The 21,231-nt window shown below is 42.1% G+C and overlaps 2 protein-coding genes across 2 annotated transcripts; both read right to left on the bottom strand.

Annotated features, from left to right (window-relative positions):
- Positions 1 to 4,626: 4,626 nt before the first annotated feature.
- Positions 4,627 to 5,499, bottom strand: LOC133028342 (gap junction delta-3 protein-like). Its single transcript, XM_061095538.1, has one exon. The coding sequence runs from the start codon at positions 5,497 to 5,499 to the stop codon at positions 4,627 to 4,629; it is 873 nt and encodes a 290-aa protein (XP_060951521.1).
- A 1,350-nt stretch (positions 5,500 to 6,849) lies between these two features.
- top2a (DNA topoisomerase II alpha) lies at positions 6,850 to 20,361 on the bottom strand. Its single transcript, XM_061094846.1, has 35 exons — positions 20,305 to 20,361; positions 19,481 to 19,630; positions 19,176 to 19,266; positions 18,996 to 19,059; positions 18,710 to 18,855; positions 17,843 to 17,940; positions 17,535 to 17,747; positions 16,745 to 16,918; positions 16,297 to 16,398; positions 16,026 to 16,163; positions 15,799 to 15,937; positions 15,552 to 15,709; positions 15,164 to 15,289; positions 14,903 to 15,013; positions 14,434 to 14,539; positions 14,178 to 14,287; positions 13,891 to 13,983; positions 13,688 to 13,802; positions 13,471 to 13,592; positions 12,112 to 12,260; positions 11,733 to 11,964; positions 11,512 to 11,646; positions 11,199 to 11,399; positions 10,875 to 11,070; positions 10,630 to 10,721; positions 10,382 to 10,531; positions 10,188 to 10,271; positions 9,832 to 10,014; positions 9,588 to 9,708; positions 9,200 to 9,364; positions 8,663 to 8,843; positions 8,514 to 8,569; positions 8,305 to 8,424; positions 7,528 to 7,754; positions 6,850 to 7,403 (listed from the first exon to the last, which is right to left on the bottom strand). Exons 1-35 carry the CDS (start codon positions 20,320 to 20,322, stop codon positions 7,251 to 7,253), a joined length of 4,719 nt encoding a protein of 1,572 aa, XP_060950829.1. The 5' UTR covers positions 20,323 to 20,361; the 3' UTR covers positions 6,850 to 7,250.
- Between the last annotated feature and the right edge of the window lie 870 nt (positions 20,362 to 21,231).

The following is a 21,231-nucleotide window of genomic DNA, read 5'->3' as shown; positions in this document are numbered from 1 at the left end:
TATCGAGACACTTTTTCTATGAACATTAATCAACATCAGCTCATAACTGTATATAATTTATTGTGTTTTTTAATATGAACTCAAGTAAAGGAAGAGGGTACTTTCACTGAACTGTTTTCACTATCATCTTTTACTTCTTAAATGATGTTTAGTGTATCCTCACGTTGATTCGAGTCAACACTATTGGGTCACAAGTTTAGCCGGAGTCAGGCCAGTAAACAAGCTGTTGAGACGGACTGGGCACTGAGCCGTGAATAAACCAAATCAAAGCGTAATGCAGCAGAGTGAGTTGTTAATCTGTTTGGAGCAAACTACAGGAATGATGCATCTTGAAAAACACACAGTCTTCTTAGAGCTGTCCCTGTGTGACTCAGCAGAAGGTGAGATACTCAGAGAGGCGGCATGTGGGGCTGTCAGTCGGCTCAGGTGAGTGTTGACAGAGCCCCAGTGGAGCGGACCACACAAACACGCACTAACAGGCACTCACACACGCACACCCACCCACACACACACACACACACACACACACACGCGCGCACACAAACACCACTTTCTCTCTCTACTCCCTTCACCTTGAATGAGACATTGCTGGAGCTGCCTGTGTGTTTGTGGTCCAGGTATTACTGACATTGTGGGGACCTAAATCTGTTTGCTACAGTAACTTTATGGTGACTTGTCTTCCTTATGGGGATAAAAAGTAGTAAGGTTTAATAGGTTAAGCTTGGGTTAAGGTTAAGGTTAGTTTAAGGTTTGTGGTATAAAGTTAAGGTTAGGATTTAGGTTAGGTCAGGTTCGAGCTTAAAGTTGATTAAGGTTGAGTTTTGCTTTAGCTTCAGTTTAGGTTTAGATAAAAGTTAGGTTTAGGGTAATGTTTAGCTTTAGCTTCAGGTTAAGGTTTAGTTAAAGTTAAGTTTAGGTTTGGGTTGAGGTTAGATTTTGGTACGTAGAAACTATGGTTAAGGTTTGAGTACGTTTCACGGAAATCAATGGAATGCAATAGAATGTCTTCTGAAGTCATTAAGACATGACTGTGTGTGTGTGTGTGTGTGTGTGTGTGTGTGTGTGTGTGTGTGTGTGTGTGTGCAGCACAGAAAGATGTTATCACCCCCCCCCCCCCCTCCCCTGGTGTTGGTGTGAAGGGAGTCTCTGAAAACAGATGACCTACATTTTCTGTGCGACAGACTCCAGCGGCGAGGCCTCCCCGGATTCAGGAAAGATGGAGCGAAGAATGGAGAAGGCTTGGAAAAAAAGAGAAGAAGAAAAAGAGAAAGAAAAAGAGAGAGAACGTCTGGGGAGAAGAAGATATAGACAGAGAGAGAAACAGGCAGACTTCCAGTTTGACAAGGCCGACTTGAGGAGGTAGAGAGGCAGGCACACGAAAGGAAATGGGGAAAAGTTTTGATGCTAATCCTCTTCGACTCCGCCTTCCTTCCCTCTGGAGCGGTTATATAAAACACATCTAGAATTCTGTTCTATGCACATCAAAGAGCCTGCACCGCTATGCAATCTGCATATATGATGCGTCCAGGGAACAGCAGGAGGTGTGTGTGTGTGTGTGTGTGTGTGTGTGTGTGTGTTTGTGCGTGTGTACGTGTGTGTGTGTGTGAGTCAGAAATAAACCTGTTTGCAGGGTATTCAGATGACTTTGTGTTCTGATGAGTCACTTGGATCAAGTGACCTCTGGAGCTCTCAAAGGTCGATCACGTTTCCCTTGTGTCGTAAATCAGGAAGTGATCATCAGAAAGCAACAGATTCAGCTCCTTCCCAGTCACGTAGAGCTGCGAGTGGACGCTGTCAGAGGAATAATGTGGCAGCGGATGAAGTCATCTCGCAGAGGATGACAGCTTCATTATTCAAGCCAGCGTCATTTCCTGCTCCTCTGCCGCCACCTACTGTCCACCAAGTGCACCCACACGCAGGGTTACGTGCTATACCGGACTATGATGTTGTGGTTTTATGATGTATTTTCATGTTTGGTGCACGTGATACGACGGTTGTTCTGCAGGAGGTTGATTTGCTTTGGGAGATGAAAACTTATAAAGGAGGGATTATGGAGATTTGGTGCAACGTGACAACAGGATCACGGTAACCTACATAAAGCTTACATAACATATTCAAAAGCCAAAAGAAAAAGAGCCTGAATAAACCTGCGACTGTGCAAAGGAAAAGGCCCGAAAACAGAAGGACACACAATTCAAGAATCTTCTTTTCGGGGTACAAGTACAAGCTTTATATAAAATGTTAAAATATTTCTCAATTTTTAGAGATATGAAAACACTCCGCTTGGATTGTTATTTTGGATTTGATATTGTTTATTTCACTTCAGTATTTAATGATACATGTAATTTTTAGTTTTGTACTTTATCTTTCGTATATATCTTGAAGTCATAAAAGCTTTCTACTACACACCCAAGTGCTTTAAATTTGATGTGTGTATTTTGTATTCATGTTGTTAGGTTTAAGTTAATTTGAGACTCTAAATACAGTGCTGTGAAAAAGTATTTGCCCCCTTCCGGATTTTTTTTGCATATTTGTCACACTTAAATGATTCAGATCAAACAAATTTTAATATTAGACAAAGATAACTCGAGTAAATAAAAAATGCAGTTTTTTAATGATGATTTCATTTATTAAGGGAAAAAAGCTATCCAAACCTACTTGGCCCTATGTGAAAAAGTGATTGCCCCTCCTTGATAAATCATGAATGAACTGTGCTTAACCACATTTTTTGGAAAAGCAGAGTTCAATTTCACTAGCCACACCCACGCCTGATTACTGCCAGACTTGTTGAATCAAGAAATCACTTTAATAGAACCTGTCTGACAAAGTGAAGTAGTCTAAAAGATCTCAAAGAGCAACACATCATAACGCCAACTAAAGGAATTCAAAAACAGATGAGAAACAAAATAATTGACATGTATGTGAATGTGAAAGTGAATGATTGTATATTAATGTCTATACGTCAGATCATTGGCATAGATAATGGATGGATGGATGGTCAACCACAAGAAGTTGAATTTACTCAGTTGTAGAAAAATATTCACATATTGAAAAATACAAACTCTAGGAATCTGCAGCAAATTGTTTAATATACAGTTTAAGTGCTAAATACAATATGTTCCAGCTGCATACAAAGATACATTGTGTTGTAAATCATATATAATGTTTGTAATAAAATGAGGTTAAAGATTTCCCCTGTTCAACAGATGAATGTGAAAACAGTCTTCTAAACTCTATATTCAGATCTGCACAGTCACCAGGAGACATTAAAACCTCCTCCACAACAGGTTCTGGTTTTTTCATTTACACTGAAGCACATGACAAAGCAGTTTAGAGCAGACAGACATCACAGTGCAATTCCTCCTTGAATTTAAAATAATTAAAACCGAAGGATAAATCGTATTTCTATCAGCCGTTGCATGAAATCATTTTAGCTGACAACTGAATTGTGGGAACGTGAACTTCACAGTAGAGAAGAAATCAATATTTGTTCATACATTCAAACATGGTTACATGTGTTACTTACAACAGAAAATATTACAAACATGAATCAGCCATTTAAATGTGATTGACTGAAAAGTGAATAACCATCGTAATAAACTGCTTTTGATAAACCATTTATGAGAGGTTTGCAGGTTATCACAAAGTAATAAAATAATGTTCATGATATATTGTTATTATTGATTTATAGACCAGATACAAGCCATTGTAACGTCAGGGTTAAAGAAATTGTTAAAATTACTCAGACTTATTTTTTAACGCTGTTTTCCTGAAGGTGTCGGTCCGATCAAAGGTTAAGTCATGAAGGCACTTTTCACAACCTGGTAATGCAAAAGTTGATTTTAATTATGGCTTATGACTGATCTTTTAAGTTTTATCAAATACATTTTTAACTATTAATGATAACAATTAGCTTAAACCCTTTATTATATATGGTGCATTATTATACAGTTGTACCAAAATATCAAGCATAGTCGATCTTACATTAATAAAGGTAGATAGACAAACATAAAACCTTATTAAAATGAGTGCACAAATGTTTATAGTCATAGTTCAGTTTAACTCAAAGTCTCTCTATCACCTCATGAATCCACATGAAGAGTTCAGACATTCTCATTATATTTCCTACCTTCAGTCTTTCAAGCTGACCAACTGTGGCTGCTGCAGGAAAGTGAATAAACATATTTCCTTAAAAATGTGGTTTCCAGGTTTCAGAGACAGTTAATGTCATTATAAATTCTGACTTCAATGTGCAAAACCACTAGAATGACACAGTGTTCTCTACATACTGCTTCAGGGTTTTTTCCCCCATCACACAGGATGTGATACAGGGATGTGCAATCAGTTCTCTTTAAAACAAAGATCAAGTCATTGTGCTCTGCTCTGTCGTCTGTCGTCCGGAAGCAAAACAAGACAAAACTATCTGGCACGCATCCGTCTTATCATCAGTCTTGTCTCTCGAGCATTTCCTCATGACGGGTCACATAATAAACCACTACTCAGCTCTTTAAGAGTGAAATGCATTGAATTACAGGAATTAGAAAGATACTTAACAATAAATTAACAAAGAGAAAGACGACCGTACACGACCGCAGCACCATGTCTCTCTCTCTCTCTCTCTCTCTTTCACACCATGAATGTCCTGCAGCTCACATGTTTGCCGCCTCTGTGCTTGTGGCCGATGCTGGAGACCTTTCGACCGCTCCTCTGCGACCCCCCCTTCAGCCTCATGCTGCCGGGTGCACTCTGTGACCCCGTCCTTCCTTTGGCCAGCTCCTCCTCCTCCTCCTTCTCCTCTTGCTTGCAGTTCTTGAGGTTCTCGCAGTTCTGGCAGTCGCAGGTCCGCTCTGTGGGGTAGGGCTTCTTGCCCGTGCAAAACCACTTCACGGAGCCGTAGAGAAACTCGGCACAGCTGGCAACGGCTGATAGCACCCCCACGGCAAAGTAGAAGCAGAGGAAGATGGTTTTCTCTGCAGGGCGGGAGGTGAAGCAGTCCACTGTGTAGGGGCAGGGGAAGCGGCTGCAGGGGAACTGGGCCTCCACCTTGAAGCCGTACAGCTTCCACTGGCCCACCAGGAAGCCAATTTCTGCCACTAAGCGAAAGGCCACGTTGACGATGTAGAGCCTCCGTATGCGCCGGTCCTCTCTCTGCTGCTGGCTGCTGGTTACGCTGGATTGGGAGCGTCCTGCCCTCTTGTTGTGGTGGTGCATGGCGTACATGAGGAAGACCAGAGATGGCGTGGCGATGAGGACAATGTGGAACACCCAGAATCGGTACTGGGAGATGGGGAAGGCCATGTCGTAGCACACCTGCTTGCAGCCCGGCTGGAGGGTGTTGCAGGCAAACTCCTCCTGCTCGTCATCGAACAAGTCACTGGCGACGGTTCCCAGGATCAGAATCCTGAACACGAGCATGAGCAAGAGCCAGAAACGGCCAAGCATGGGCGAGTGGGCCTGGAGGGTGTCGAAGAGTCCGCCCAAGTAGCCCCATTCCCCCATGATTGCAGCAGTGTCCTGGGTACGGTTCCTTGGGAGGCCGGGGATTTATCCACCTGTCCTTCTCGGAGGGAAAGCTGCGTCTGGCTGAAAACAGAAACTGCACTGACCTGTTATCCCAATTTCATGACTCAAACCGAGAATGATCTGCAGGTCAAAGTTTGGTCCCCGGCTCCAGCGTCTGAATCCGTGATAGCGACTCAGATTCCAAAAGACCTGGAACCAAAAGTAAAACATGATTATACAACCTGCAATAACAGCAATTCAATGAATAAAACAGCAACACTGGCCTTTACTCTACCCCTGAGTGTGGGTTTTAATTTGGAGTTGTGAGGGCTTAAGCAAGATGAATTCAGTCTCAGTCACTTACAAGCTGCAGCCTTTAGAAAAAACACCGGCTGGTTGAGTCTGTAACTCGACTCAGATGCGATCAGACGACAGAACAGGTTCAGCAAAAGGTGTTTCAGTGACACCTGTAAAACTAAACCTCTGATAAGGCTTAAAAATCCTGTCTGGGTCTCTTCTCCTTTATCTCCTGCCACACAGGTATGACTCGAAGGAATGAAGTCACATCCAGTCCAGACGCTAAGCTCATGTCCAGCCTGACTTGTGCTGCTCTCACTCTCTCCAAATGGCCCGGGATCGAGGTTTTGCCGGTGCTTATAATTGACAGGGCGGCGGCGGTTTAAGGAAATTCCTCCCCCCCACCAGAGTCCCACACAAAAGTGATGTTTACCCAGAGAAAGGCTAAATCTTGATGAGCATTTTCAAAGCGCTTCCTAAATGGCAGGAAGGATCTGTTCTAAGCTGTACCACTGGTTGCCCTGGTCACAGGGGCTCACAGGAGAAAATGTAAAAAAAACGACTGAAGAAAGCTCTGATTAACGTTGGCAATCACTGGCGTCACAACATGTCCGGCAGTTTTTGAGCTCAGTGATCCTGAGTTTAGGATTTGTTCAGTCACAACTTCCCAGTGAATCAAAGACTACACTGATCAGCTTCATTAAAACCACTGCATTTACTGTAAACACCATTCTGTCATAATCACAACTGATTAACTTTAATTATGGCTTAATATACCGATAACTTATCACTTCAACTGTCAATGATCAAACAGGACTTGGTAATGACAACAAGCTATAAAGTCAGTCGCTAACTTTTAAAATAAAATGACACTCACCCATTCATATTTCCAAGTGACCCATTCCCCAGTGAATCTACATGTCACAAATGCTCCACCCTCTCTTACTCAAGAGAGCCTGACTTGTACAGACACAATCGGCGACATGGTTCATGAGACGTTAGCGGTCGAGCAAGATTTTCATGCAAATTGAAATTCCACGAGAACACAAATCAGTACAAACACGTTAGCTTTATTTATTCTACTTATAAAAACGAACAGCCATTGAAATATTTACAGGACGAAACATCATGGGATTACAAACAGAGGAACTTTCAAGTAATACATTTTTAGGCTTTAAACTTGACCAACACACAGAACCAGGTAAACAGACAACACAAACAAATATGTTTTTAGAACTCGTTTTCTTTGCTGTGCAACAGCTCAGAAACTTGAGCCTCTACAGGACGTATTCAGGCCCCGGGTGGACAGACAGGGTGTACATTCACCACACTGTACACCATTGATTAAAGTGAAGCCGTTTTAAACACATGGCATAACGTACATGTTAAAGTTACAAAAAAACTTTTCTTTAAACTTGAATAAAAAAATAAGTTTAACTTGGAGGCAAGATTTAAAAGTCTTCATCTGAGTCGGAGTCCAGCATGTAGGTTGCGACAGGCTTGCGGGCACGTGACGGCATCTCCCGCGGTGCTGTGGGAGCTTCTGCCGCCTCCTCATCTGAAACCTGGAAGCTGTCATCATCCCATTTCTTCGTTTTTGTTTTCTATACCAGAGAAAATTATTCAGGCACAAACAAGGTGTTAAGAGACTTGAAAATCCCTACATAGGTCATACATAAGTCTCTAGAGACTTCCATGGAAAAATCTGAATTCAGAGTGAAAGCTGACCATGCTGCCGGCGGTCATTTTGGCCTTGAGGCGGGACATGAGGTTGTCGGAGCCGCTGTCGGAGTCGTCACTGATGACTTGTTTCCGCTTGAGGGCGGGCTTCGCCTTTGTAACTTTGACATCAGCTTCCGATTCACTGGAGTCAAACGAAGAGATGGGCTTGGCGGCAGTTTTGGAGGAAGGTTTGGACTTAGAGAGAGCGTCCAGGATCGACGGCTGCTTCGCATCTAAGAGACATGAACAAGAAAAACAAACCAGTCAAATATGGCAAATAGCCAAGGATGCAACACTCACCTAAAGTGTCTAATCTATACGATTTCTAGAAATACATCACACATATTACAGATTTAACTTTTGTGAGTGTCGTTACTGTAACTACAATTTTATGTTAAAAATAAATATTTTCTATTTATTAAAACTATACATTTGCTCTTTATCCTGTATGATATAAGCAGCACTAAGCTCCTCATACTTAGGTTACACACGTGTTTGTTTTTTTTGTTACCTTTTTCCACTTTCTAACTTCACATTTTTGTTTAACCAATCATTTGCAGTTTTGTACAATCCGCAATCCTTTGTAAATGTTTTCATGTCATTTGTTCTTCATTCATGCAAAGTCTCTGCATGTAATTCTGTTTGTCATACAGGTGTTAATGTGTAATTTGTATGTTTATTCAACCTGCAGTTATAAACTAGCCCGCATGGCTAAATCTGGCACATTTACATGTTGGACTATTCAATGTGAATTGTCACTTTTAGAGAAATAAACATGAATACCTGCAGCCTTCTTCCTGGGAGCAGCTGGTTTCTTGGCAGCTGGAGCTTTCTTGGGCGCAGCCTCTTTGGTTTTGCGTTGAACTGGAGCCTTGGAGGCAGGCGCCTGATCATCGGACTGAGCTGAACAGACCCACAAGGAGAAAACAGTTGAATATCAGGCTCAACATTTTATCAGACTCATCACACAGGTCTGCTGGGAAAATACTTACAGCTCGACTTGGTCTCTGCCTTTTTCACAGTTGATTTGGCCTTTGTCACTTTCTTTCTGCATAGAAATGAGGAAATATGAGGTAAATAAACAGAAAGACACTCAATGTGAAAGAAGCTTTATTGTTCGAGGCTGTTGTTTCATACTCACGCGGGTTCTGGGACTTTGGGTGGTGGCGCTGGAGAGTCCATATCGCTGTCGGCCGCGGTGCTGTTGTCTGGGGCGAAGCTGTCATCATCATCACTGCTTAACGCTTTCCTTTTTGGAGCATCCTTCTTCCCCAAGTCAGCAAAGTCATCTTCACTGTCAGAGACGCTGTACTTTACTGTAGCTGAAGAGGTAAGAAACAGAAAGGGTTGATTTTACAAATGTATGTATTGTTTTTATTTAATCCAATTTTGTTGGGGGGGGGGGTTATACAAGAGTCTACCTCATAATAGATCAGTCATTAAGTTAGAAGTAGATTGAGATAAGAGAGGAGGAACTCAGGAAATGAGTTCTATCTGTGTTGTAATTCAAAGTCTGGAATGTTCACATCAGTGTCATGGTCTGGGTAAGGGAAGCACTTAAAACAATCTGCTGAGTATTCAGGGTGCAGGAGCAAGCAGAGCCTTTTCATATGATGAGAAATGTCTCAATACACTCGTCTTAACTCTTACTGATGAGGGGGCTTGGGGTCAGACTCACATTTAGTTTTACGCTCGACGCGTTCCCTGGCGACCACCACCTCCTCTGTCTCCATGTCACCGCTGGACAGACCTTGAGACTCGTCATCCGACCACGGGTTCTTCTTGGGCTTCTTGGCGGAAGGCTTGAACTGAATGGTGGTCTGCTTGCCTAGCTTTGATGGGGCTGAAGAGAAATAGGGTTTTTTTTGGTTATATATAATATAAACGCAATCCAGCTAAACAATACTTTGAGATGAAAGTGTAATATTTTACTGGGTTTCAAAAAAAAAAACAAAAAAAACAAGACCACAGGTTTTACATCAGAGCTGGTGCAAACAGAATGTCACATGGTCCGTGATGGCTTCTGAACTAAAACTCAAAACATTGTAGGTTAACATTTTCTCCACCTTTTACTTTTGGCTGAGTTTTAGCTTTCTTGCCGAGTCGTGCAGCCAAGCCAAGCTCCTCTCCTGGCTCTGCGTTCTCTGCATCTCCGCCAAACTCCATCTTCACCACAACATCTTCACTCTGCGATCACAGAAACAAAGTCAAGCAACATCTTACAAGATACAGACGACTTTGGATGATTCAACTACCACCCCAATTCACAAATAAGGATCTTCAAGAGACAAGAAATTTTAGGAGACCTACCTTGACCCTCTGGCGACCGGCCTTCTTGCAGGCCTCAGCTTTCATGGTACTGGTAACCCGTGGGATGACGCGGCGGCCCTGGGGAGTGGGCAGAGTCTCCTGCTTCACCTTCACGGCTTTGCCTTTTCCAGTCCCCTTTGTGGCAGGCATGGCGTTACCCTCCTTTTCTTTTGCCTCAACGCGCTGAGAATAAGGAAGAACAAGAGCAGAAGAAGATTAAGGAGGGGAAAGTGTGACGCTGACAACACTGAACGTAATCAGACCTAGCTTAGATCAACACTCAATATGGATATAATGATATGTCAATTAGCCACATTATGAGACAAGAAACCAAGAGAAAAATTAAGAGTCAATACCACTAGTTCCTCAGAGAAAGCAGCAAGGTCTTCCTTCCACAAGTCTGCTGGTGACTTCTTCTTCAGGGTGTTCAGCTCTGTAATCTGTAGAACAGCAGTTGAGTGAAAAACTGGCAAAGTTTAGAAAATAGATTCCAATGTAAAAGTCTAGATTTTGACCATCAGTGAGCTTGTGGCAGAGCTGAACATCAGACCTTAGCATCCCTCTGTTTGCACAGCTCCTCTTTCTTCTCTTTGCTCAGGAACCACATGGGCATGCTGAGTAGGTAGTTGTAATCCGGCGCACCGGGGTCTTCCTTCTCTTCTCCTTCCTCCTCCTCTCCCTCCTCCAGCTGCTCATCATTCTAAAAGCATGACAACAAATAAATAATTGGTTTTGCACAAGTGGGGGCAGAGTATTCAACATTCCTCACTGAAAACCAGTTGGATCAAAGTGACTCACCTTCTCTTGAGCCTCTTTCCAAGCTTTGACTGGGTCTGAGTCGTAGCCCATCTCCTTCAGCATGCGGATCAGCTCCTTCTTTGGCTTGTTCTCTACAAGGAGGTAAACAGTGTTGACACACAAACAATAGGTCTCAACAATATTGGCAAAAATTATCCTCTAAATTGAGGCTTCCTTAGAACATGTCTTTGAGTTAAATTGCCACTTGGTGTACTTTAAACAAAAACTTGCAACATGCCACTAACCAATGACCAGGGTGCCCTCGACTTTCTCCAGGATGAAGCGGGCCTGATTGGTGAGTCTGGCGCTCTCTGCCCCCAGCATGCCGACCAACCAGTCCTTTCTCAGCGAATAGTACTTCATCCTCAACTCAAAGAAGTCCTTGAGAATATCCTGCACAGACTCGTACTTCTTCAGGCTGCCAACATGGTCAAACAGAACCTATAAAAAAAAGGAGAAAAAGAACAATTTGAAAACGGGATGTTTTTCAGAAGTGCGTGAAATTTGATAGCAATAATACTTTTTCACTCCTCTGGGAATATAAGCTGTGCACATGTGGCAGGCATTACCATAGAATTGCAGGTGAAGGGACTCTGCAGTTTGAAGACTTTGTGGAGGCCGGCAGCTTCCGCCTCAACCAGCTTCTCTTCTGCCATCTTGACCACAAAGCGCACAGTGGTGTCGGTGTGGTACTCCTTGTAGTCGGTGATCAGAGGAGGAACCTTCTCTGTGCCATTCAACATTGGCTCCAGAACGTTCTCCTTGTAGTTCTAAGGAACACAGAATGACATAGCGGTAATCAAAGCCCTAACTGCTGAATAAATATGTCCATGATGGAACAGGAACATACTTAAGAATGATGAACTTTTAAAAAAGACTGACCTGTGTCCAAGTTTTGACGGGCAATTCAGATATCTCGATGGTGGTGGAATCAATGATGGCGACCTCGCCGTTGTTCAGGTACTGGTTGTCCACCAACTGCTCAATTGTGCCTTTGAAGCCTTTGTAGTGTGGAAGCTATGCAAAAAGAATCCCCCTCATCATCTGTTTTATACATCAGAAAATTGTTTTAGAGAGCGACAACAGCCACTTCCTGTCCTCACCATGGGCAGCGGCTCCTCGCCGTTGAGCATTCGGTGGATGTTGGTGACGATCTCTCTTATGTTGAAGTTCGGGATCTTGCTGGCCCAACCTGTGCCGATACCGTCGGATCCATTCACCAGCACAGTAGGGATGATGGGAATGTACCACTCTGGCTCCACGCGCTGGTTGTCATCAAAGTTGTACTTGAGTAGGTTGTCGTCCACAGGTGGGAACACAAGGCGGGCCAGAGGGCTAGAGGGACATAACGGTGGAAGGATTCTTATGTTAATCAGACTAAAGAAACCATGAAATAAACTCCTGTACATTCTGAAACCAGGTAGGTTGCGGGCGGAGGCCAAAGGATTCAGACTCTTTTGTAGATGCGAGGAGGCGGCTGACCTGAGCATGGTGAAGATGTAACGAGGGCTGGCAGAGTCCTTGCCACCGTGCAACCTGGTTCCAAACTGACCCTGAGGCATCAACAGGTTCATGTTGTTGCTTCCCACAAAGTTCTGGGCCAAACCAACAATGGTCATCATCAGAGAGATCTAGAAATAAGAGTTGTGAAGAAGTACATCATTAGAAACAGGGAAACTAAATGAACTTAAATAAGCGAGCGGGGGAGGTTAATGAGGCTTCTAGCAGCAACAGACACAAAGACAGAAAACAAATACCTCTGTGTGAAAAAGAAGTGTGATACACAAAGAAAACACAGACAAAAATGTCTTGCGAGTTTGTGGCGATAAGAGCCGACACCGGTGTCTGTGTGTTGACAAGAAAATCCCCACCTCTCGCCTGAATAATGCAGAGGATTTGTGGCTGTTGTGAAAGCATCTGTGCTGAGAACCTCCCACTGTGGTGTGTACGTGTGAAAGGAGGACTGTGGGTAAACTCTGTATCCAATTCTCCTGACTTTATCCGCAGGACATGTCTGAACAGCTAAAGAAAGCTAGTTGACAAAAGTCGTCTGTGGTGTAAACTGAGTCACAAGTAGGGTTGCAAAGGGGCGGAAACTTTCCGAGCAATAAAAACATCATTCAAAACTGTATTTTAAAGATGTATGGAATGGAGCACACGCTGCACGTTGGATTTCAACCCTCCACTGTGCATTCTTCCATCACATGCACAGATAATTCCCAGCATCCAGCACACTACAGCAGGGCTATTGAGGCCTGCTGTAGTGTGCAGGACTAGTCAGGTAAGTTTTGATGATATTACTGGGGAAAATATATTAGAATGCTGATTGAGGATTGTTCATCTGTTCATCTAGCCTATTTCCATTAATTTATCCATCAATTGCAAAATATGTTTACAGACAATTCCAATTGTTTGGCTAACTATTTATATCTCTGGCATTGCATTAGTGTTTTTTACAAACTTTTTTCGTTCATCTTATTCTACAGAACAATGCCACGTGCACTCATGTGTGGAGACATTTCACCCCATCCAATGTAGAAGGAAAGGCTGTGTACATTTGCAAATACTTATGTTAAGAATGACACAACGATGCAGAGGCATATAGTCAAGTGAAAGTTTCCTCAGGGCTCAAATCAGCCTATGACAAAACAAAATGTTTATATTTATGTCTGTATATGACAAGGTAAATACAGTAAGTATAAATTACCCACAACATTTCCAGTTTATTTCCGTATATTCCTGTATATTCCCGTTAATTCCCATGGAAAGTTTCCAACTTTGAATATTCCCGGAATTTTGCAACCCTAGTCACAAGTTCATTAAAGTGTGAAGTTATCTCACCTCTCCGTGGTGGTACGCCGACATCTCAGCAACTGAGCCAGCCAACTGGGCCACCTTGACTTCACGCTTGTCGTTTCTCTTGAAGCAAGAGAACAACACCTTCCTCTGGCCAGGCTTTAGACCTGACACACACACACACACACACACACGTTAGACTTTCAATATTTCTAATGAGTTATATTTCTTTGTTTAAGGTGGACATGATCATTTCACGCACCATCCACCAGGCAGGGAAGTGACCTCTCGTTGTCAGCGTTGGAGAAATGTACCAGCTCCTTGTTGATAAACTCGTTATAGGAGAGGGACTTTGTGGTCTGACCGTACAGGTAGTCCTGAGAAGAGACAGCAAAACATACAGTAAATCTTCACTTAAAACAGAACTAAAAATCACATAATAGTTGACAGTGGCTGGGACGTTACCTCAGGCAGGTTGTGCTCTCTGCGCTGGCGCCTGTCGTTCATGAAATTGGTCAGCCACTCTTTCCGCTCTTCTATTTTCTTTTTGCTAAAGGCCTAAGAAAAAGACACAAGAATTGAATTATTTACATTGCCAACACTAATTGTATCCTCGCAAGAAATTTGTGATGTATTAAATTGTATCATGTGGGTGTACATTACGTGATATCAAAAATGTTTGCCGAGATTGTGGTGATGCCCAAGACGCAAATCAAACTATGAAAATGAGGAAGAGCTGTGTAACATCTTACAAGGGTGATAGCTTCATCGTCTTCAGGACCAGCGTACTTGAATGGGATACGGTGTTTCTTCATATCACAGAAGTACTCCTTGGCTTCCTGCGATGTGCTGGTTCCCAAACCTGAGTTGACAAAGTCCACAGGGTCAGATCGCTTCTTAGATGAAGAATTATTAATACACAGAACTATAACCATGACAATAGTCAGGTGTAAAGTGTTAGACTGCTTACTTGTCTATCTTACTACCACACAGGGGTTTGTAACAAACCTTTGTAGTATTTGATTCTCCAAGATTTGTGGTTGGCCTGACTATCCTTCCACTCATTGAACTCAGGGATACTGTAGAAAGACTGCTGATTTTTCTTGAGAGTCACCTAGAGAGAGAAATAAAAGACCTCTTCAAGCACTTTGTCTTCGTATTTTCTTAAGTCAACATTTTAGACAGACAAAAACCAACAATTAGAGTGTTGCAGGCTTTTGCCACCAGATGGCAGTATTGTTGTAAATTCAAGCAGAATACATATAGAAAGACTATGAGGGCGGAAAATCTACAATAATTCAGTTATCTGGTACATCTCCACATTACTTTTCAACTTTGAATAATATAATTACAATATTTATTATCATAATAAAGTGATTAGAGCAGAACAAGTCATACAACCAAACTATTTATCCCTATGATTTACTGGCCTCTACAACCAAGATTTTAAACCAACCCATCCAGTGAATTTTGGTACCTTGATGATGGGGGTGATGAACTCTTCCAGGAAGTTATGGCGCAGCAAAGACGGCCAGTTATGGTGGATGAAGTTGATCAGCAAGCCCTTAATGTGGGAGCCATCTTGATCCTGTCACAGGAAGACAGTCCATTCATATAAATGTAATAAATACAAATAATAAACTTAACCACTAAACATTGGTCATAAAATAGGTTTTCAATAAATAGAACAAATATTGGTTAAGTAAATCAGACACATCGGTACGCGATGAAAGCACACCTGATCTGTCATGATCATGATCTTGCCATAACGCAGAGTCTTGAGGGATTCTGGGTCGCTGTAGTTCTTCTTGTACTGAAGGCCGATGATCTTAATGATGCTGTTTATCTCGGCGTTCTCCATAATCTGCGAGGGAAGAGTAAAACAATTTTCACTCTCAGCTGTTGGGTTAACTGAAAGAATTAGATGATTACCAATTACTATTCAGGAAAATAAGACATATTTCTCCTTTACCTCAAAATATCCAATTCAAATTATCAGCTAAATGTGGTTTTCTTTGATTGAACCTATTACAGTGGTGTTCCACGACATGATTTAAGAATCTGTATGGATCTGCAAAAACAGTATGCTGCCATCTAATAGCTAACACAATTCTGCTGGGCCTCACCTGTTTGTGAGTGGCCTCCCGGACATTAAGCATTTTTCCCCTCAGTGGAAAGACGCCATAGCGGTCCCTGCCGATAACTCCGAGCCCAGACACAGCCAGTGTCTTGGCCGAGTCTCCCTCAGTTAGGATCAGTGTGCAGCTAATGGAGTTCTTCCCACCTGCCAGAAAACATGGTTATTACCGATCATCTGTCTTTTGAAATGGCCAAACTGTTTAAAGAGGAAAGAATGGGTTTGGTAGACAGTACCTGCATCATTAGCATCATCTAGTTTTGGCACCCCTTTGACTTTGGTGTGCTTGACAGCTGAGCATTTCTTATTGAGCTGCGATAGAGCTTTGAACTTCACCCAGTTCATTATACTTTCCACAATCCCACAGGATGTGGCCTGTTGGGAACAGAAATGAAGGGTAATTAGCAATCTGAAGAAATACACCATTGAGGTAAACAATAAAACATTGTTTTTTTATTAGCACCTGTTTGATGAACTTGTCACTGAGATTACAGTTGGATCCAAAGCTCTTCTGCTGCAATGTCATGTTCTCTTTGGTCTGAGAGTCAAAGGTGGGGTTCTCAATCAGGCAGTTAACAAACAGCCACATGTGGTTCTTCACCTGCATGGAAAAGGAGAGAAGAATACAGGGTCATATCTTTTGTTAAACTGAATATTTTATTATCTCAATATAATAACGATAATCACTTCCAGCTTCGTTATACAATAAATATATATATATATGATGACTGTACCTGAAAAGGCTTGACGGCCACCCCAGCTTTGTTCTTTTTCTTCACCACATCAATAAGCTTCTTGACCACCTGGTCAGCCACATAGTCGACGTGCCTCCCTCCCTGAGGTCCAAAGGACAAACATTAGATCCCTTTTACAGAATACATGTCATAAGTCTTAATCACAGTGACGCTAAGTGGCCGAGAGAGAAGCCAAACTTGTACTTAGATGCCAGAGAACCCTGGTCTACTAGTTCAGTCAGCCATAAAATGCTTCATAGCTGCATTAAGAATGGAATTTTATCAGGGCTGACGAAATACATCAAATCAGAATTGACAATCAGTATTCCAATAGATCACTTAAAAAAAATTAAATGATGGTATGGCATGAGGGTCGTAACCCGGACTCATGTATCAATCACTCTGCAACACACAAACACACTGTTAACGCACTAGAATGTAGCAATACCTTGGTCGTGGCAATACTGTTGACAAAGCTGACTTGCTGGAAACCTTTCTCACTCATGGTGAGACAGACCTCCCAGCGCTCATCCACAGACTCGTGGAGGATGACGAGGGGCACACCAAGCTCATCCACCTTGTCCTTCACATACATGTCCACGTAGCTTCGGAAGCCCGTAACCTGGAGAACAATTCATATACAAGCGTTATGTGATCATCAGCAAAATCCAAAGAGCTAATGGAACCTTTGCATATAAACTTAAGATGTGGCTTAAAGCAAACCAAACTTGTGATCATTCAAATTGATCTCATGTTGTTTAGTCATGTATATTTGAGGATTTGTATTCTAAGTGTGGCATTGGATTTTTTATTCTATTTTTAGGGGATCTGGTGTTTTAATTATGGATTTGTTGTATAGTTGGTTTGGATGGTATCTATAATGCACAGGAATTATCCATCGTCATTTGTAAAATAGAACATTTTGTTCAGATTGCCTTGTAAAAACTGGCTAGGGACAATGGATGAAGATTAGCTCATACAGCCAACTCTGGCTAATTGAAAGTATTTAGTGTGTTGATTAATGAGCCCTGTCCCTAGCACATAAACAAACTCAATCGATGGACAGTAAGAAATGGTAGAGAGAGGGATTTGGTTATTGCCATTTGTATCATATAAAATACATCGGACATCAAAGCTGTGTAACAACTGAAGATGTTAAAAGAGATTTCATAAATGCCCCAAATAATATATAGTAGTCTGAATACTTTCTAAAAAACTGAAAGTGTCAAATAACTTACTGGCAGCTTCTTGCCATTGAAGTACACACGGACACCCTTAGCGGCTCCAGCGATGTCGTAGGCCCTCCTGGTCATCAGTGCCACTGTATCTTTGTCCAAGCTGCTCATCTTGAACTTAGGTAGATCTGGCTTGAAGGTGATACATGTGTATTCTTCTCCTTCAAAGGGTGTGATTTTAGCATCTGCTGTCCTGCCCATGTTGTCGTACCAAGTCTGTAGAAAAACGGACATAAAGTAAAAATGACATTTTCCACTTGTAGATTAAGATGAAGAGAAAAGGGGTAAACATAGTTTTGTCTCCTCCTCACCTGCTTGAAATATTTCTTTGACTGTTTACAGGCAGTCTCCACAGTGAACTTTGTGCTGAAGATATTGCAAAGCTTTGCACCATATCCATTACGTCCACCTAAAAAACAAGTGTTGTTGAAGAGATGAGGGTTAGGATGCTGGTTTGGAAAAGGTTCTTCTACTGATAAAACACAAAACCTGGGGGTGGTAAGCTTTATATGTGACTCTAAATTCTGTTAACTACCTGATGTTCAGTTTTTCAAGCCCTCCATTATGACAAACAAAATTCTGGATCTGCACTTTAATGGAGCCAATATGAGTATAATTTGATGTGTCTACAGCTATCAACTATTAAAATGTGCAATGCAAACACATATCAAAATCTAAAATATTATTTTATCTAAAAGTAAACACATTTATGTCTGTTAAGACTCCACCACGTTGATCCGCACTGTCTCATGGTAAAAGGACTTTTGACACAGTGCAATTTACTTTCGGGAACTGGCATTTACCAACACTTGTCATTCTCAAGCCACTTATCGATAAAGTTAGTAGAATTGCTTAAGTTAAATGTTTTCACCTTGACCAGAAACTGGTCTAATCAAGGTGAAGTGCATAAAAAGACAAGACCCAACCATTGTGAATTGAAGGACCTCCGGCCACCTCATAATACATTCAGGGAGAATTTGTTGTAATTTGAACTTACTAATAGATGTTTCAGATATTATTGTTTTTGTAAATTGTAATGTAGTTGTCTAGCATTGTTATCACAGGCCAAGACCTGAGAAAGGTCAATGGTAGATAAATGCCATCATGACCAATAGACAAGATGAACCAAACTACTTAAATAAAACCCAGGTTCTTCAAACATTGTATTTTCGTCTCACCAGTGACTTTCTTCTCGTCGTCGTCATAGTTACTGGAGGTGAGGAGCTGTCCGAAGATGAGAGCAGGCACAAAGACCTTCTCCACCTTGTGCTGCACCACAGGAATACCCTTCCCATTATTCCACACACTGATGGTGTTGTTTTCACTAAGAGGGAAAACATACAAACATATTTCAATATATTCTTCTAGGAATACACAGAGAGTAGTTTTTTTACAACTTGGACTGCAGGAGACACTGGGGTAAGAATATTAAATATTCTGGGTGCACGGTTTCATATTACTCACACGTCAATATTGACTTTGATGCAGGACATGCTCTTGTCCCTCTGCTTATTGTCAGCTGCATTAACTGTAGGAAGAATATGAAAACAAATAGATTCATCATAGTAGGTCCACATTGGGATGGCAAAAATGTGGTCTTATAAGAATGTGCACCATCTAAAAGTATGAGAGCTGTTCACTCACCAAGGATCTCATCAAAAATCTTGTAAAGACCAGGAACAAACACGACATCACGGCAGTTCATTCCAACATCCTCATCATACACCCACATTTGCTAAAGAAGAAAAAAGGGACAAAGATGCATCAATTTCATATATGAACCTTTGAGGCTTTAATCTTGTTATTATACATCATGCAACTTTGCAGCCAGTGCGTAAGTTACATTAGCTCAAGTGAGATATACTGGAGGTCTTAAAATCAATAGAAGTTAGCTAGAGACGCTCTTCACTTTCAACAGACACAGGTGTGGTTGCTGTGCGACTTCTTACTTGGGTGACGGGCTCCACTGAGCCGATGTAGGAGTCCGGCCGGAGCAGGATGTGCTCCAGCTGCGTCTTCTTCTGATAGATCCTCTCCACCGACATCCTCTTGGGATCTTTCTTTGTCTTTTCCAGCGGCTTGTTCTCAGCGAAGGTTTGCTGCAAGCGACAGAGTGAAATGCAAAGTGAATTTCCTGATGTTTTATTCTGTCTGTGTTACAAAACAACATCTGCAGTGTCAGATGATGCTCAAACAGTCTCCTTTCAATTATTTTAATCTTAAAATGTTAATGTTGACATGGAGGAAAACTCAGGCCATTAGAAGTAATCTGTGTACAGTCTACTGGGATCTGATGCATCGAGTTGCTCACTGCCACAACAGAAGGGGAAATATAATTAGGTTTGTGTTTCGCTTGTTATAACTACATTACAGTAACACCATTTCTCCATGTGTGCATTGAGGAAAGAAGAGTCTTCTCCCAGACACACATGGTCAAAGCTAATTATTTGCATTAAGCAGCTAGTTAGCTAACGCCACAGGTTTGTATTATGTACTTGGATTTCTACTGCGTGTCAACAACGCCTTCGCTCGGTGGTGTTTACAAACTGGTCCAAATGATGCATGATCTGTACTTGCTTCTCTAAAACAGCGACAACAGTAATTAATTGCATGCTTTCAGCTAGTGAACGACTTCGGCTAGCTAACTTTATCCGTTAGCATGGAGTTCATCGTTCGGCGAGCACTAGAGCTAGCACTCGAACTAGCTGTTAGCTGTTGTTAGCTAGCTTCACGGTGTGCGAGCAGCAAATACAAACAAGGCTTGTACAGTTACCTTCAGTGGGTCGGCCATTCTTCCTGTTTTTACCGACAAACGCTTATTAAAATACTTGTGTCGCCGACTCGGTGCTAACTCCGAATACAAGCCGCCTGCAGGTCGGTGGAGAATCAAGAAACTGGTTTGAAAATTCAAAACTTTGAGGGAAACCTCTCGCGCCAAGTGCAAGGACCAATCCAGCGAAGGTACGTCTGATGATTCTGTCCAATGAGGAACGTAGACCCGTCTTCCTCCAGCCGTGAAAACAACCAATCAGCGACGGCAGACAAGGTATGAGCCCGCCCTTGTTGTGACTCGCGGCCAATCAGCTACTATGGAAATATATCCACAAAGGAAAGGACATAAAACTGTCCATTAAGGCCTAATTTGTCAATAACTGACCAATGCGGATACGAGCTTTTGATATTAATCGATTTCTTGATTGTTATTTGTCGAGGTCAATGGAGGTCAAGCAAAGACACGTTTATGGAACTACAAAAAAGGTGTTTGTGTTTGTGTTAGAGGGGAGGATATTGATTTGAATGCCTAAAAGTCTGTAGCCTACTATAACTTCAAACACACTTTTTCATTTGCATCACTCCATGCACGATACATCACTCAATAAGCAGCTCATTAATAATATCCACAAAATTCCTCCCTAGAAATGTGGAATGTGTGCAGTGTACCTCCTGCCGGGTCCAGAGACTGTGTCAGTTTGAGAGAGAGAGAGAGACAGACTGGCTGGTGTCCCGTTTGAAAAAGGGGAAATCAATACTTTAACCTTTGCAACTGTCGGAGACATCAAAGACTCCTTTGATCTATGACCACTGACACTGTCACTCGTTTCTTGGATGAAGGCTCCCATTGGCTGCCTTAAAAAATGTCCCGCTGTTTTTCGCAATTTAAAAAATGAGATAAAAGTCAGACCACACCATTCCCGACCGA

Source organism: Limanda limanda, chromosome 21 (assembly GCF_963576545.1).
Source record: "Limanda limanda chromosome 21, fLimLim1.1, whole genome shotgun sequence".
Taxonomy (NCBI): Eukaryota; Metazoa; Chordata; class Actinopteri; order Pleuronectiformes; family Pleuronectidae; genus Limanda; species Limanda limanda.
Note: the sequence above shows the minus strand (reverse complement) of the source record. Positions and strands in the feature narration are given on the sequence as shown.